Source organism: Carettochelys insculpta, chromosome 15 (assembly GCF_033958435.1).
Source record: "Carettochelys insculpta isolate YL-2023 chromosome 15, ASM3395843v1, whole genome shotgun sequence".
Lineage (NCBI taxonomy): Eukaryota > Metazoa > Chordata > Testudines > Carettochelyidae > Carettochelys > Carettochelys insculpta.
This window is the reverse complement of record NC_134151.1, coordinates 15,776,950-15,794,758: the sequence shown is the minus strand read 5'-3', so window position 1 is coordinate 15,794,758 and position 17,809 is coordinate 15,776,950. Positions and strand designations below refer to the sequence as shown.

General features: G+C 56.7%; 1 protein-coding gene across 12 annotated transcripts in view; it reads left to right on the top strand.

Annotated features, from left to right (window-relative positions):
• The window catches only part of ABLIM3 (actin binding LIM protein family member 3), a 106,590-nt gene that overhangs the window by 58,088 nt on the left and 30,693 nt on the right, over window positions 1-17,809 (top strand). For all 12 annotated transcript variants that reach the window (XM_075009975.1, XM_075009982.1, XM_075009979.1 and 9 more), the window contains exons 5-7: window positions 3,835-3,947; window positions 8,982-9,108; window positions 13,062-13,155. In XM_075009975.1, coding sequence (XP_074866076.1) covers window positions 3,835-3,947; window positions 8,982-9,108; window positions 13,062-13,155 — 334 coding nt within the window. The remainder of the gene's footprint in view (window positions 1-3,834; window positions 3,948-8,981; window positions 9,109-13,061; window positions 13,156-17,809) is intronic.

Genomic DNA, 17,809 nt, shown 5'->3' with positions numbered 1-17,809 from the left:
CAGTGACAGAACTGGGGGTGCAGGACCGGAGGTGCAGGGCACTCAGGGCAGGGCTGGGTGCAGTGACAGCTGTGGGTGCAGGACCGGAGGTGCAGGGCGCTCAGGGCAGGGCTGGGTGCAGTGACACCTGTGGGTGCAGGATGGGAGGAGCAGGGCGCTCAGGGCAGGGCTGGGTGCAGTGACAGCTGTGGGTGCAGGACGGGAGGAGCAGGGCACTCAGGGCAGGGCTGGGTGCAGTGACAGCTGTGGGTGCAGGACCGGAGGAGCAGGGCGCTCAGGGCAGGGCTGGGTGCAGTGACAGAACTGGGGGTGCAGGACCGGAGGTGCAGGGTGCTCAGGGCAGGGCTGAGTGCAGTGACAGCTGTGGGTGCAGGACGGGAGGAGCAGGGCGCTCAGGGCAGGGCTGGGTGCAGTGACAGCTGTGGGTGCAGGACCGGAGGAGCAGGGCGCTCAGGGCAGGGCTGGGTGCAGTGACAGATCTGGGGGTGCAGGACCGGAGGTGCAGGGCACTCAGGGCAGGGCTGGGTGCAGTGACAGCTGTGGGTGCAGGACCGGAGGAGCAGGGCGCTCAGGGCAGGGCTGGGTGCAGTGACAGAACTGGGGGTGCAGGACCGGAGGTGCAGGGTGCTCAGGGCAGGGCTGGGTGCAGTGACAGAACTGGGGGTGCAGGACCGGAGGTGCAGGGCACTCAGGGCAGGGCTGGGTGCAGTGACAGCTGTGGGTGCAGGACCGGAGGTGCAGGGCGCTCAGGGCAGGGCTGGGTGCAGTGACACCTGTGGGTGCAGGATGGGAGGAGCAGGGCGCTCAGGGCAGGGCTGGGTGCAGTGACAGCTGTGGGTGCAGGACGGGAGGTGCAGGGCGCTCAGGGCAGGGCTGGGTGCAGTGACACCTGTGGGTGCAGGATGGGAGGAGCAGGGCGCTCAGGGCAGGGCTGGGTGCAGTGACAGCTGTGGGTGCAGGACGGGAGGAGCAGGGCGCTCAGGGCAGGGCTGGGTGCAGTGACAGCTGTGGGTGCAGGACCGGAGGAGCAGGGCGCTCAGGGCAGGGCTGGGTGCAGTGACAGAACTGGGGGTGCAGGACCGGAGGTGCAGGGCGCTCAGGGCAGGGCTGGGTGCAGTGACAGCTGTGGGTGCAGGACCGGAGGAGCAGGGCTGAGATGTGTTGGCTGCACCAGTGAGAGAGGCTTACAATCTTGCAGCCCACTGAGACAAAGGGGGCCACTCATGCAGCCCACTCACTAGCTCTAGTTGCCCATTGCTTGTGCAGAGTGACACCAACACCCTCCAGTGCCAAGTGTTCCCCAACCTAATAAACCATTTTGCTAGTCTTTAAAGTGCTACTTGACTGCTTTTTGTTTTGTTTTGATATTTCCAGCGTGTATCTATGAAGCGGGATGACTAAACACATACCACCTTTTAGAACAACAGTGTAGTGAGTCTGTCAGGCCTGAGAAGAGTTGCTGACAGGGAGCAGTGGGCCTCTGTGTCACAGGGAGATATTAATGTCCATGGGGAGTGGTAACTTTGTCTGGAGAGGGCTAGACACGCTGTTGTCTGTTCTCGAGCAGCTCTGACCAGCGCAGGAGGGAGTGAGGTCTATTACTTTGTGCGTGTCTCAAGGGATCACAAAAGGGAGTGGATTGGAAGCAGGCACTGGGCAGTGTTCCCTCAAACAGGCCTCTCAGGACACCTCATTCCTGACTCTCATCACCCAGCTACTCCAGTCCTAGGCCTTCCATCCCAGCTCCCCCGCAGCGCCCCCGTGCTGACCCATAGGTCACCCTGCTCTTCCAGTCTGGGGATACGAGGCTTGCTGGACCATAGAGAAGGGGGTGTGAACCCTTAAGCTACCCTGCACCTGAGGAGAAGAGCAAACCAGTTCTGATGAGCCTATGAGACAGTCAGCCATTGCTGCCTCCTTTGCTAGTGTCTTAAGCCAGGGATGTGATTTCCACTACAGACTTCCCTCTAAAGGAGTCAGACTGAAGCCCACCTGCCCGCCCGCCTCACGAGTTTTGACAACCGTCAAGGGCTCATTTTATGTTGCAGAAGAGCTCAGAGGCAGCACATCTCCCCTTGGGTCCTGCATACCCCATCCCTGGGTTTGCAACACCCATTTATACGGCACAAAAAGGGCCGCTGCTCAAGGCTACAGCTGTGCCTGCTGCTACATAGACCCTGTCCTGCTAACCGCTGTGGTGCTGTTCCTACCAGCAGGCAATCAGCTGTTCTGAGCCCTCGGAAGTGTGACTAGCACACACTAGGCCTATTGACCTAAGTGGGCCCACAGGTCAGGGCTGGGACATAGGGACCTGAGTGGGAGAAAGCCCAGATTACCTGTGCAGCTGGGAGGAGGAGATTCAATGGATGGTGGAGAAGCCCTTCGCATGAGGGGCTGTCTCCACAGTGCCCATTCTTGGTGCCTGCACTTCCACATTTGACCCTTTGGTACATTGAAAGGAGGTGCCCATTGGACATAAGATAGTGGGACTGAAACTCTATGGGTAAGGTGCTCAGCTGGCTTCATGGCTCACCCTGCTTAGAGAGGTGATGTTCTGTGGCACCCAAGCACTGCAACTCATGTTCCCCACCACCAGCACCTGCCTCTGTCTGCCCTGCCACCGGAGCAGAGCTGTGCAGAGACTGCCACCTCTGACTCTGTGTGCCTACATGCTTCCACATGTCCTTTGCCTCCCTGGACATCTGTGCTTTTTTGTGGCTGTATTCCTACATGGTTTTGGTGCATTCTTCTGTATTTGGCACTGGTGGAACCATGGCTGCAAAGCTGTGTCTGGTTCTGGTGTTGACAATTCAATAAGGATGCTGATAAATTGGTGCGGGTTCGGGGAGGAAAATGAAACACATGTTTTCAGTGATAGCTGCAAGGAACTCAACCTACTGAGCTAACCAAACAGAAGGTTAAGATGTTGCTTTATTACAGTCTATTTATATACCCACCTGGGAACAAATGATAGTGGGCTTTTCAGCCAAACAGGAAGAGACGTAGTGCCGTCCAATGGCTGGACGTTGAAGCTAGACAAATAGGTTGTAAATTTTTCACTGTGAGGGTAACTAGCTATGGGAACAATTCCCCAAGGGTTCTGCTGATTGGATGTTGTTCTAGACAGCCTGCTCTAGGAATTATTTGGAGGAGGTCTCTGGCCCTTGTTATACAAGTCAGACTAGATGATCACTGAGGTCGCATGTGCCCTTGGAATCTGCGCATGCTGGCGTACGTCTCTCTGGAGGTCTTGCACCCGTAACTCTGCAGGAGGGCGGATGTCTTGGTGTGCGGTGGTGTGTGAGTGAGGGTGTGTGCGTTCTCCAGGGAGAGGTAGCTCTCTGCATAGGACTATGGCGGGGGTAAGTTTATGCCCTTCTTGGAGTGGTGAATTGTGGGGGTGTCCTTTCACTTAGGTCCATGTGTGGTTTCTGTCTCACCATTTTTCATCAGGGGATGAAAGCAACCTTTTCCCTTGCCCCCATCCCACCCCCACTGCTCCATAAACCCTGCTTGCTCTGCCCCTTACACCCTTCTACTCCCCAAAGCTTCCTCGCCTTGCTCCTTCCTTCCTTTGGACAACCCGCTCTCACCAGGGGAGAAAGCAGGGAAGAGACGGGGCAGCTCAGCTCTTTGCAGTCTGTCCTGAGTGGGACCAACACCGCCCCAGCTGGTGCCGCTACCTGAATAGCTGCCCCAGAAGGGGACAAGCAGAGGCCAACAGATGCGGTCAGAGGACAAGATTAACCCAGGGAGCTTTGGTGAAGCTGAACGGGAGCCCTAAGCAGGGGGAGGTGTGTTTCTCATGTTTTCCTGCCTTCTCTGTGGCTGCAGGAAACCGTTCCCCATTGGAGACAAAGTGACATTCAGCGGGAAAGACTGTGTCTGCCAAGCCTGCTCCCATTCGTTGATCAGCACCAAGCCTGTCAAGGTTCACGGGCCGAGCCGTAAGTTGGATAGATTTGAACTCACTTTCTCGTGTGTAGTATCTGCAAAAGGCGAATGACTGGTGATAGTGTGGATTCTAATCCCTGGCGCTATTATGTGATCTGACCAAGACTGGTCATCTTGGAGGCATTGCTCCAGGCTGTTTTTCTGGCCGTGGAAGTCTGTGCCATTAAGAGCTCCAGCAGCGGCAGACACCAGGAAGAGAAGCAGCTGGGCGTATTTGTGGTGCCAGCAATGTGATCTGTTTGCTCCCTGGTATTTCCCACCACACGTACAGCCCCACAGGCGGCTTTCCATCCCCAAGAGCAGTCAGCGATGCTATTAGAAGGTGGATGCCCAGCCAGGGCAGAGGAGCCTTCCAGGGCACACGCCCAGTGCTGGATTTCTCCCCAGTGCTGGCACTGGAGTGAACAGGAAGGGCTGTCGCTGGTCACCCCGGGGGCAATCTGTGGTGGGACGGTGCTAGTCTGTTGGGACAATACCCAAACCAAGATTCTGCAGCATGAGGAGGTGGGGCAAGAGGCTGGGATCCCCATCAGGATGCTGTGCTTCACCTCCCCTGAGTTAGGCCCAAGGTGGGCTTGCCTGTAAGGGAAGGCATTGGCAAGGAGTAGGAAGACAAGTCGCTCTCCCTGCCTGGCTGTAAGGAGGTGCAAGCCAGGCCCTGCTGCCCAGCACCCATACTGCTCAGTTACCTGCTGATGGCAGGCTAGTGCCTGGGGCTGCCAGCAGCTGCTCCTGCTCGCTTGTTTCTTCCTAAGAGCAGAGCTGAGCTGTACGTGAGCAGCACTGCGAAGGGGAAGGAGATGCTGGTTTTCACTTGGTTTTATTTACTCACTTCCCTGCTCCGACGGTGGGAATGAACAGCCACCTCCCACGCAGGGCCTGGTACACAGCCCATTACGGGCAGTGGAAAGGTTTCTGTTGACTCTGCTGGACTTTTGCTCTGGCTAGGGAGTCTCCTGGGGTTTATCTTTGTTCCTCTCTCTCTCTTTCTCGTTCTTTCTGTCTGCCCTGGTTCTTGCCAGGAACTTCAGCTCTCAGAGTTCTCACCTCTGACCTTCTCCCTCCCTCCCTCCTCAGCTGAGCGGCTTGTGGGACTGCAAAGATTTTCCTGGCTGCTCTGCAGCCTGGCTAGGGACACCTGCCTGTACCCTCAGCCAAAGGTTACTGACTGCCCAGTGGATGGCTCGGGGCATTGACCTTGAGGAGACTGTCACAGAGGGAGCAGGCTGTCCAAGGAAGGCGATTGCAATGAGTTGATAACTGGTCCCTCCTTTGCTGGTACCCATATGTATAGTGTAAGCTGCTGTCCAAGTCACGGGGGAAATTGCATCAGCATAATTCCTGTGCGGACGGCGGAAAGCAGAGATAACGGGGAGCTGTGACATGTCAGCTGGACCACGGTGTGGGTTGGTAAGGCCACCGGCCCGCACAGCAGCACCAGTAAGGGACGCTACTGAGCCCAGCTGGAGTCACTCCTGTCGGATGGGAGCCCTCTGCACGTTGCCCTGCGCAGCAGGTGCTCAAGAGAGCACCGCAGGTGCTGGCTGGTGGGTAGCAGGCAGGGCGTGGGGCAGTGCCAGCCCTGTGTTGGTGGGGAAGTTTGGAGGTGTGTTTGCTGCAGAGGGCAGCAGGTGACAGCTCCAGGGGAAACGGGTTCAGCCTCTCAGGAGAACAATGCCCATTGTTAGAAACTGACGTGGAAGGCTTCTCCCTCCCTCCCTTTGTTTTCAGTGGGGTTTTACCTCAGAAGTCTGTGAAAGCCCGAGCACTGAGCGAGTGACCCCAGACAGACCCCACAGCACTGCTGATCCACCCTCACCTCACTGGGCAGGGGAGGGGCGCTTCTGGCTTTCCCACCAAGGCCCAACTGTGGCATTTCCTGCCATGGGCTTGATTGATGTCCCAGCTGTGGCACTCCGGGGTTCCGGTGTGGGGGAAAACAGGAGGGCGCGGGAAATACCTCAACTTATTATTTAAATCTAGTTCATTTTAATTTCAATTAGGCTTAAGGGGTCAGGTCCCCTCTGAACTTGGGAGTCACTTACTTCTCCTGCATACGTCCACGCCATTCCTAGACCCCCTCCCCTCTCCCCCACAGCTGCACTGAGGCCACCATTACACTGGGCAGGATTTCAAAACAAAGCTGGGCTATAACCCCTCCTGCGTCAGAGCATGAGCCAGCCGCTGGGCTCTGGGAGAAACGCCCCCTCTGTCCCATTGCTGGGCATGACAAGGCTTCCTGTGAGGCATTGGGTACTGGCCACGGGCAGAGACAGGCAGTTGGACTGAGCTGGCAGGAACCTAGCTCTGGGTTGGCCATGGGACAGAGTTACAGGAGAACCCAGCATGAGTGGCCAGTGAGCCCCTGCCCCGAGGGGGACATGCCTGGCAGCCAGCCGGGAAGGCTCCAGATGGTGGTGGTGAAAGCAGTGAGGCCAGGGCTATCGGAGCCAGCGCAGACTCGTGCTGACTCAGCACAGGGTTGCTTTGCCTGCCGCCCCCTTCCCCTGGTGTCCATTAAGAGGCTCTTGGCAGAGAGGAAGGGAAGGGGAGCCGGGTGTGTTATCTGTTCCCCCCCACCCACTTCCATGTCCTCTCCCGGTCAGGTGCCCTGGAGACCACAGGCTCTGAAATCCGCTCTGCTAGGCTGCGGAGCTGAGGTTACTCGAGGGCAGCCTGGATTATTCATAACGAGCTGCAGGCAGCATCCAGGATGTGCATGAGCCATGACCACTTCTCTTGCTGCTCCTGACCCGCACCTTATCGCCTCTGTGGCTCTGCAACAAGCTGTGGGCTTCAGTGCCTCAGAGCCCCGGGGAGGCGAGGGAAATCTCACTGTGGTCTGGTAGCTAACGCAAGGGTAAGCTCTCGGGAGGACGTCCCAAGGAAGGGCTGCAGGCTGCCCTGCAGGAGGCCAGTGAAAGGCTGGTGAGCAGCAAACCCTACGGAGTAGGGCTGTGTGGGGCAGGGGCCAGAGAATGATTCGCTGCTAGGAGGGGTGACTTAAATTGCTGCTCTACGTTCCAGTGCTGTCTGATGAGGTGCATGGGGTGAAAAGGGGCATACGGGTAACACACCTGTGGGGCTGCCGAGATTACCCCAACGGGCTTGCAATGCGTTGCATTTGTGTAACACAGGGGACTGAAATCTCCCCGGAGACCAGCAGGAAAGGGGTTACAATAAAACACCTTGTCTGTGCATCACACAGAAACCCTCGGGAGTCCCTGAGGTGAGAGAGAGAGGCAGAGCAGAGTCAAAGCTGGGGCTCTGAGGCCCATATGCTTCCTGCTTCCAGCCTTGCCAGGAGCCAGGGGAAGCGGGAAAGGAAGGAAGGCTGGTACACATACTGCAGCGGGCTGATGGAGACACAGCTTGGCCAACAGCCCTTCCTGCGCTCACTCGGCTTGCTGCTAGGCACTTCCCCCAGTGCTGCACGTGGGGGGAGTCAGGCTGGGAGCACACGTACAGGTGGGATTCCAGGGGGCAGCCAGACATAGGTTCCCTCTCCTATGGTACTCTGGGGCTGGAGCCTCCATCGGGGGGCATTAGCAGGGCCCAGCGGTCCCTGGCAGCCCAGCTCCCTCTCTCTGCACTTACTCCCCCAGGGCCCCTCGCCGGCCAGTGACCCCATTGGTCTTCCCCCTCCCTCCCAGCACCTCCCACTGCTGCAGCACAGCTGGGGGAAGGGGTGTGACAGGGCAGGCGTTTGGGGAAAGGGGCAGGTGGGGGGCTGGAGGAAGGGGTGGGGCCTGGGGCAGCGAGTAACCCCTTGCTAGAGCGGAAGTCAGTGCCCATTAACACAGCTCGTGGCCTGTGGTGGATACGCCCTGCACCAGGGCACCTGCTGATGGAGCTAACAGCTGTTAGTAACCCTGGAAAATCTTTGGTGAAGAGACCATGGATACACCAGACTGCTGCACCCCACCACCACCTCCCGTCCACCTAAACTGGGACGTGGCCGTCAGTGGCATTTTATTTCCCTCCAAACATGACTTCCTGCTCGGTGCACTCTAGGGATCTCAGAAAAGCAGCCAGAAGCAAGCAGGTTGGCCGCACCTTGATGCCCGCCAAGTGACGCCATCTGCTCTGGGTGAGCTTGGGGCCATGTTCCCAGTGCATTTTGCCCATGTCCTGTCTGCACCTTCTGTGCTCCCGACCCACACGCCCAGTTTTCCTTTCAGGAGCTCAGCTCTTTCTTCGCACTGGCTGTGGAAGCTTGCAACACGGCTTGCAAAGTGCTGGCACTCATTCGGGCACGTGCTGAAGACGCACAAGCGGAAAATGTAGCGTGTGCTGGGCTAGCTCCAGTTGGAGGCCGCTCCCAGCCCCTGTATCGGGGGGTGAAAAGCCGTCCGATTCTGAGAGAGAACAGGAAGTTGTCTGATTCTGTGTGGGTGTATGGGAGTGTGCACGTCTCTGTTGGATTCTGTGTGCAGGAATTTGTGCGTACCTCTGGGTATGTTTACACTGCAAGCTTGACTCTAATAATCCTGGCCAACATAGCAGCAAAGATAAAGTGCCATGGGCCCGGGTGTGGACTAGCAACACAGGTATGTACTCAGGATTCTGGGCAAGCTTGTGCGACCCAGTGCCAGGGTCCATGCCCTGTGTTTTCACTGCTATTTTAGCTGCTCCTGACCTGCGGTTACCTCCCTGAATGACAGACAGACAGACAGACACACGGAGGGGATCTGTGTGCATTCCTGTAAGTATGGGGTTGTGTGTTTGAGTCTTCCTGTGTGCACAGGATCCTGCCCCAGCTCTCAGGACTCTAGGGAATGATGTTCCAAGTGAACAAGCAGTTTCCAAATGCTCCTCTAGGCTGGGCAGAGTTTGAAATGTGCCAGTTACAGCTCCCTGCTCTAGCTGAGAGTGAGCAGAGGGCAGGGCTTCCAGGGAAGCACCTCGCAAAGTAGCTCACTCCTGCGATCTCCCCATGCGGGAGTTTCCCAGCTGTGCCTGCACCAGGCTGCAGCGGCCGGACGCTGTGGTGGTTCCATGAGCTGTCCTGTCCCTTGTCTTCCCAGACTGCGCAGGCTGCCAGGAAGAGATCAAGCACGGCCAGTCGCTCCTGGCCCTGGAGAAGCAGTGGCACGTCAGCTGCTTCAAGTGCCAAACCTGTGGGATCATCCTGACGGGCGAGTACATCAGCAAGTGAGTGTCCCCTCCTCTGGCTGCTCACCCTTCTCTGCCTGGCAGCCCCTCGCTGGGGAGGGCACCCGAAGGTTGAGGGCCAGCATGCGCTGCTGGGGTTGGGGCAGGCTCACAGTTCCCCTCAGCCCTTGAAATGGAGGGGCTGCAGAAGCACTCGCCACAGAAGTGGGTGCTGGGTGGAGACCCAGCGGGGGGCCCTTCTCCACAAACACCCTCCGCGGCTGGGAAGCTGCGCCTGGAAGTGCTGGACATCCCGTGAGCAGACGTAGGGAAGGGGCCCACTATGCTGGGGAAGGGGACGGGAATCCCTCCGGGACGTGCCACTGTGCAGGGAACGGGCTGGCTGGGGAGGGAGTGGCACATGGGCCACCTTCTGAATGGAACAACACACCTGCCCAAGGGCAGCTACCAGGCCTGGGACCTGCTTCCCCAGGCACTCGCCATTAGCTCGGCTGGCCTGTGCTTCTGGCCCGGGTGTGCTGCCGCTCCCCCTCAGCCCTGGGCGCTGTGGTGTTGGAGACAGCAGCAGCCTCGGGGCTGAGAGTCTGCGTGAGTGCGACTGTCGCAGGTTGAGAGCCGGCGGCAGGGAGAGGGTCTGGCTGTGCGTGCTGGCTGGCTGCAGGGCTTCTGGCGCAGCCTCGGCTCAGGAAGCTTGGGTCCCCCCAGGCGTTGACAGGCCGGCCTGGATGGCCACTAGGAGGCTGCAGGCACAGGTGGTCACATTAGCAGGCAAGAGCAACTCTACTGTACTCGCATCATGGCTCTCCTCCTCCTCCGACTCCAGAGCACAGCTTGGCTGCCCCAGCACCCGCCTCCACCCTCTTCTCTGGTGCTGGTCAAGGGCCAGCAGCTCCACACACTGGCTTGCTCTGTGCAGCTAGGGTGGGTCTGGAACACCAGGGAGCCTCCTACAGGCAGCTGGGGACCCCTGACCCCCTGCCAGGGCAGAGGGGCTGCATGAGCCTGGCCTGGCTGAGGTGGGGGGCGGGTCAGGGCCCTGGAGGGCAGGAAGACTTTCCTTGCCGGTGGAACTGCGCTCTGGGAGAAGCAGCCAGGTGTGAAGAAGAAGCCTGTAATAAAATCCTCACCCTGCGCCGGGGTGGGGAGCAGGCTGAGAGCGGAGAGGGTGGGCGAGAGGCAGGGCTGGAGCTGGGAGAAGAAGCAGGGCAGGGGCACAGGGTGCGGAGGGGCTGGGGTTGGAAGGGAGAACCTGTGGGGGCAGCGGGGAGAAGGGGCGGGACTGGAGTGAGGGAGGACACCTGTGAGGGGGAGGGGGGTGACCGAAGAAGCTGCCCGCTTGGTTCCCAACCCGCCTGCCGTGAGAGCTAGCTTGCTCCCTTGACAGCAGATGCGCCGCTGGCAACTGCCCCTCTGGGAAAGTTGTTCGAAAGAGCCATGTCTTGCCTGAACCATCTGAATCTGATGCACCGAGAGCCATGCAGCAATGGGTGCGTGGTGGGATGTAGGGTACCCAGATGGCCCATTTTGAAAGGGACGGTCCCATATTTAAGCCCTCCTCCAGAGAGCCCAACTTTCTCTTAAAACCGGGCAAATTGGTCCAGGTTTCTGTCTCCCCGCATCAGCAGAGTCCTGGAGGTGAACAAAATCCACGTCCATATCTGCAAAAATGAGTGGCAGATGTCCGCCTCCACCTCCGCGGCTGCAAAGCCGATACCCGCGGATTTCCAGAGCTCTGCCCGGCAGTGCTGGCTGGGTTCCTGCTTGCCGGCCACCTGCCCACCAGCTGTGAGCGGGGAGGTGGCCAGACACTAGTGCCAGATGTGGCGGAGTGAAGATGCAATGCACAGAGATGGCTGCTCCCCCTGCTGCTCTACCAGTGCAGCCCCCGTTAGGTGCTGGTGCTTGGCCAGCAGGGCCCTGCCCACTGCTCTGTTTCTGCCTGGTACCAGCTGCCGTGATGGTGACTGTGGGCAGATGCCAAGCGACAGCTGGTTATGTGTCATCTGCTGCCCACGTGCCTGTTCTTTACATGCTTCCCCTCGCAGTGGCCTCTCCATACTTTGCCCCTTCGACCCCCACCCCAAGCCTGCTGCCCCTCCACCCCCACCCCCCACGGGGCACTTCTGACTCCCAGTGCCGCGGGGAAAACCAGCCCCTGCTCAGAGCACTGAGCTCCCCAACAGCAGAACCAGCGGGCTCCTTCCTTCCCTGGCTGCCTCTGGCTGGGTCCGTGCCCTAGGAAAGCCCCAGTCTGTCTGGCCCAAGGAAGAGCTGAGCCTTGAGTCTTCCGCAGCCCTGCACAGAGGACACCCACCTACCCCTCAGCTAAACTCTGGAGTAGGGGGCGGGTGAGGAGGGAGTGATTGCCAGCTGGTTCACACCCCAAGCCTGAAGGGTCCACAGCAGCCCCGGGGCAGGGACTTAGCACCCTCTTCAGATATCCCCAGACACTGGGCTCTGTCCTGGGGAATGTGGGGCTGCCTCCTCCAGGAGGAACCCTCTCCTGCAGAGCCATCTCTCTGGCTGATTCCCTGAAGTCCCTGCTGTCAGGTTCCCAGGACCCCGGTGCTTAGTGTATCCTTAGGGCTTGCCCCCTTCTTGCCCATGCTATTGCTAGGGGGGATCAGAGGGAGCTGGGTTATTTTGATGGCCAGCAGCAGCCTGGAGGTGTGAGCTGCCTTTTGACACTGTGTGGGCTGGAATGGACAAGCTGCTTCCAGCCCCATGGGAGTGATGGCAGGGGGAAAGATGAGCTCTGCCAGATCATCTCTTCTCCCCTTCTTCCTCCTCGGCTTCTGGAAGCCGTCCTTCTCCCTTGCCTTTGGAGCGTGCCAAAAGACAGCTGCTGGCCGCATTCTGGTGTAAAATCCATAAGCTGGGGTGAGTATCCGTCCCGTGCTGGGCAGGACGGTCCCATATCTGGGATGCTAAAAAGGCATCCCAACTTATTTTTTAAAGGAGATGAGTTGTCCCATGTTGGGCCGTCCCCCTCCAGACTCTGGGAAGCGTGGGCAGCTGCCACTTCCCCAGGGCTCGGGGAGCGCTGGTGTCTGCCACTGCTCCACGTCTGCAGGGATCGCCAGCAGCTGTGGCTTCCCCAGGGCTCCCAGGGAGTGCTGGCAAATGCTGCCTCCTTCCTGGCTCCCCAGGGCTTGGAGGAGCTGCCCCCCTCACCCCAACATCTCTTTGTCCCGTATTTGGGACAGGGAGATACAGTCGTCCTACTGTAGGGAGATCTGGGGTGAAGTGACCTGTGTGCCCCCCCCGACCACACACATTGCCCCAGAAAGACTGTGTAGCAGGAGAAGTGGGCCCATCCAGGTAAGATTGCCAGACATCCTGCAATGTGTGGGACTGGTCCGAATTTCCCTGACAAGTCCCATGTCTCGCATTTATGTAAAAATATGCCCTGCTGAACATTTTTGTGTAAATGGGGCACATGGGCCTTGTCAGGGAAATTCCCCACCCCATCAGGGGCTGCCAGCAGGGCTTGGCGCCCCAGGCGGCTCCCCGCCACCGGGCTGCCAGGGACCACTCTGCCCTCGGCCAGGATTCCTGCAGCTGAGGCTGCCAGCTGGGGCATGTCCTGCGTCACCCTTCTGTGAATCTGGCATCCCTCCAGCCAGGCTTGGAAGGCAAAGTGCCCCGGGCGGGGGTGGGGGGGTGGAGTTGGTCGGTTTCTCCCCATGTGAGAGAGGGGTATGGGAGTGTTTGCATGTCACCCCTCCTTGTTTGCACCCTTAGGCTTAGAGGCAAGAGGTAATAAAGAGGATCCAGCTCTGCAGTGTTTCTTTTTCACAGGGGATCCGTCAACATGAGGTTAATTTGAATGCGTGTAGGATTGATTACCATCAAACTCACTTAAATATGAGTAACTTTACCCAGTGTCCCATGTTCATCAGAGGGAAATATGGTCTCTCCAGGGTGGAGGAGTCTCCCAGTTGCTCCGGGCCATTCCCTTCTTCTCATTTCCTATCTCTTCTTCCCCAAAGGGATGGCGTTCCGTACTGCGAATCTGACTACCATGCCCAGTTCGGCATTAAGTGTGAGACCTGCGACCGGTACATCAGTGGCAGGGTTCTGGAGGTAAGCAGGGGCTGGCAGGGCACTGCCAGCTTCCTTCCAGCAGCAGAGAGCTAGGGTGAGTGAATCCCACCCAGGGGGCAGAGGAGCTATCTAGCCGGCCCTTTGCAGAGAGGCTCCCTATGAATGGTTTTGTCAGTGACCTAAGCACAGAGCCACTTTAACTCACTAGTCCTGAGATCACACTCTGCAACCTACAGCCCTTCCAGGCACACTCCAGTGATGCAAAGGACTGAAACGCAGTGTGATCTATGGGCTAGAGCAGGGCACTGTGCTTCTGTTCCTGGTTCTGCCACTGATGCCCCGTGATTTTGGGGTGAGGTTTTTGTCACCACTGGGATGCAGTTTCCTCCTCCTGTAAGTGGCAGTATGGACCTCTGTGTCCCAAGTGCAGAAATACCCGTCTCCTGTGGGGTGGAGTGGGACACACTAGCACTGTCCTCTGGAACTGGCATTCTAGCCGCAGGCACAGGCAGTAGCAACGTGTTCCAGGTGACTGTGATAATAGAAGTGGCCAAGCTGGTGTGGCCCAGGTAAGTGTGGGTAGGCAAGAGCTGCTGCTTGCTCGAGGGAGGATGAAGGCAGCAAACAAGCAAGCAGCAAGAGGCCTAGCTGGTGTTTTCCCACACGACGGCGTGGGTTTTAATATGGCGCCCTGCCCGACACTGTAATACCTGGGATAGCTGGGTGGATGGGCAGAGACGCTGGTATTAGTCCACAGAGTGCTGTGCCCCAGCACCAGAGCTCTTCCAAGGAGCCCTCCCTTCCCCACTCGTAGCTACTTTCCCCAGTCACCAGAGGCCAGGGACTTTGCTGGCACACGCCTGATCTCCCAGGTACTGCCTGGGCAGGGCTGAGCCCTGTGATGTCCATCAGTTACTGCGCCTGCTCCTCTGGTGACAATGGCACATTTTTCAGATGCTTCTCTCAGTGCGGTTACCTAGGAGTCTGCTGGTTGCCAGACTCCAGGCCTCCTCTGAGTTGCCATGGCAACACATCCCAACACCAAGGCTAGTCACATAGCTGGGTACCCACAGGGAAAAGGCGGGGCAGAGGTGCAGAGCTGGCTGCTAAGGGAAGGAGCCCGCCTGAGCCAAGCCCACCAGCCCTCTCCTTTAGGCTAGCAGAAGGAGCCAGCTGGGAGGTGCAGGCACCCCAGAGAGACAGACCAGTGGAGAGAAGGAGCAGGGGTTATGTGAATGGTATTGGTGAGCCCAAGCACACTGTCTTGTTCTTTTAGCCTGAGCTCCTCGGTTTCTCAAGTCGAGTTAGCCCTAGACAGGAGGTATGGGGGGCTGTTCTAACTCTGCAACCCTCAGGACATGGGGGCGGGGCTGAAATGTAGAGGTGTCAGCAGAGGGACCCTGCTGGCCTCTGCTCTTCCTCAACTTCGCTGGGTTTTGGGGGAATTTTTTCAAGTGCATTTAGTGTCCTAGAGAGTGGGGTCCTGTGTGGCCCATGACAGGTGCCTTGTGGGCAGCTGCAGGGGAGTGTGCCTCAGGGTGCAGTCTCCATGGCTTCCTGGCTGAGCCAGCTGGCAGCTGTTGGGGTAGCTGGGCTGAGGCCTCTCATTCTCTTGGGGCCACCAAAGAGCACAGAAGGGAGCTGCCTGTGGTCCCTCGTGATCTGGGCTGGCTTCAAAACAGTGTCCTGGAAGTGATAGTCTGTACATCCCTGTACTCGGCCAGCTGGGCCACCCAGCCCCTCCCCACCCCTTCAGAGGACTGTGGCTGCCTAGTGGGTGAAGCTGAGGACTAGATGTTTTGCTCTCTTGAGCACTAATCCTGGTTCTGACACTGGCTGTCTGTGTGACCTCACCCAAATCACTTCACCTCTTTGGGTCCACTAATAGGTGAATAAACGGGGATGCTCAGTGAAATCTTTATGTGCTGTGGGGGGCAAAGGGGCAGAGCTGTACCAGGAGAGCGATTACCTGGGGCAATACAGAGTAGGAGGAACTGCCTTGTTTTCAACCTTCTTACCCCATCTGGGGGGGTGTTCTTCATGCAGCCGCCCTTCTCTTCTGCCTCCTTGGTCTCTACTGTATGCCACATCAGTCCATATCTGTGCAGCACTCTGAACATCATCAGCCACACCCTGTCAGTTGGCATCTCTGCTGTGACAGACAGATGAGCCCAGGCAAGGCAACTTCTTGTGTAGTAGTGACCAAATTGGCTAGAAATAAATCCTTTGGACTCTGGAGTTTGTTAGTGCCTTTCAGATAGCTAGGTGGTGGAATGGAGCTGAGGGAAACAGGGCGTGGGGCCAAGTATCAGAGAGGTAGCTGTGCTAGTCTGTGTCTTCAAAAACAAGAAGAAGTCCTGTGGTACCTTACAGACTAACAGATATTTTGGAGCATGAGCTTTCGTGGACAAAGACCCACTTCATCAGATGCATAAATGGGGGTGGGGGTTCAGAGGAGGATTTAAAGAGGGGGTCTCAGTAAAGGGGAGGGCCAGAGCTGACAAGGCCTTTTCAGTCAGGGTGGAAATGGCCCATTATCTGTAGTTAATGTGGAGTAGTGAACGTCAACAGAGGAGAAAACAAGTCAGTTCAGTCACGGGGATGTGGCCCATTGTCAGTAGCTAATGTGGAGGTCTGAACGTCAAGAGCAGAGAAACTGCTTTTGTAATGGGCCAACCACTCCCAGTCTCTGTTCAATCCTTGGTTGATGGAATCAAATTTGCAAATGAATTGCAGCTCACAGATTTCTCTCTCCATTTGATTTTTGAAATGTTTTTGTTGTAGGGCTGCTACTTTTAAATCTGTTACTGAGTGTCCAGGGAGATTGAAGTGTTCTCCTACAGGTTTTCGTATGTTACCGTTCCTGATGTCTGATTTATGTCCATTTAGTCTCTCATGTAGAGACTGTCCAGTTTGGCCAATGTAAATTGCAGTGGGGCATTGCTGGCACATGATGGGATATATTATATTAGTAGATATGGAGGGGGCATGGGGAGTGGAAGTGCTGTGAAGGCCACAGAGGGATGGAGACACAGAGTGCTCCTTGGGCATTACTTGACCTATCATTCCAGTAAGCTAATGCAGTGTTGCAGCACAGCCCCTGCTCAATCATGCCCTGGAATGTGAGTGCCCCTCATCTTTCTCCCATGTTCCTGCAGAGCCCTGAAGAAGGCTCCTTCCTGCTCTCTGGCCAGCCAATACAATCACAAACCAGTCGCTAGGCTAGGAGGGGATGCTGAGAAGTTCAGGCTGAATTATTTTCCTTAAAGCAATATGCTTTCCTTGTCTTGTCTGGCATAGCTTAAAATGGAAGAGGCTTCTTTAAATAATTTTAGGCCTTAATGAGCTTTCTTGTGCTATCCCGTGACCCTCTGGGTTTTCCGAATGACTGTGAGTTGTGCAGTCAGCCTTGAATGATTAATGAATCTTTAAGGACCCCACGTAATAATGAGCAGGTCTCTTCACTCACAGCCTCCATCAGGCTTTTACAATGGCTGTAATTTTAATCAATATAAAATACACAAGATTGTTACATTCTGCTTTGGAAGTGTAATCACTTCTCCTTGCAGAGGAGCTGTCATTGTGCTTTAAATTGTGGATGCATGTTTAGAGCTGGCGATTAAAGGGCCTGAATTGCAGTGTACTCCTCCCGGCACAGCCCTGCTAGTGCATCTCCGCGCTGACCCAGAAGGGCTCCGTGCAGCTCCTCCAATACTGCTAAGTGTTGACCTACCCAGCAGTAACCCTCGTTATTCCAGTCACGGACTCCCCACAAATCTAGGACAGGATTGTTTCAGATTTTTACTGGCAGGGCAGGTTTGGGCTAATCTAGAAACGTTGGAACAGATTATTTGAACTATGCAACATTTTCAAAGGAAAGATGTGGTCCCAACGTATTCTGCTCAGCGGAGATTGCTCCAGTCCTCCTCCTTACTTGTCCTTGTTTATTTAGAGGCTGATCCATCAATGTAAAGTCCTTTGGTCTTCAGTATAAACTAGATCAGGCCTTAGAACTTCTGCCTGTACGCTAGTGCCAGATCCTCCTCCATAGCCAGCACCACATGTGGCTTTTCTGACTTTTGTCCTTTCTTTTGGAAGTGAATTTAGCACTAGTGAAGCGGGAAGCAAGCCAACCCCCTGAGCTCTTCCGCCGGTGTGCAAAGCATGGACTGAGTGGGTGGCAGGAGAGTGAGCTTCCCTCACACACCGAACCTCTCAATGTGTCTGGTGCAGGGAGTTGCATCTCTGTGGCCCATTGGCTCCTGGGTCACTCTAATGAAGCTGCCGTCCAGAAGCAGCCAGTTAATGCTGGTTGAGCGGGAGCATTCAGTGATGTTCACACCTGCTGCTGAGATCCATCTACTCTCATCAGGCACAAGCTTCCAAACAGCCACTGGGCATTTCAATCTACAACAGTGTGCAAGGGCGGGCAGCTAACCTGGGTCAAACTGAAACCGAGACTGTGGGGATGAGATATGAGACACAATTATCAGTCATCATCATCATCATCATCAATAACCGTGGGGTCAGCGCCCGTTGGTGTCTGGTGCCTCTCTCACTATTTCCTTCCATCTTGCCCTGTCCAGTGCGGAGTGGCTTAGTTTCTGTAGACTAGCTCTGCACCAATCTACTATATCATCTACCCATTCTCTGTGGGGGCTGCCTCTCCCATTCGAACCATCCATTATGCCAA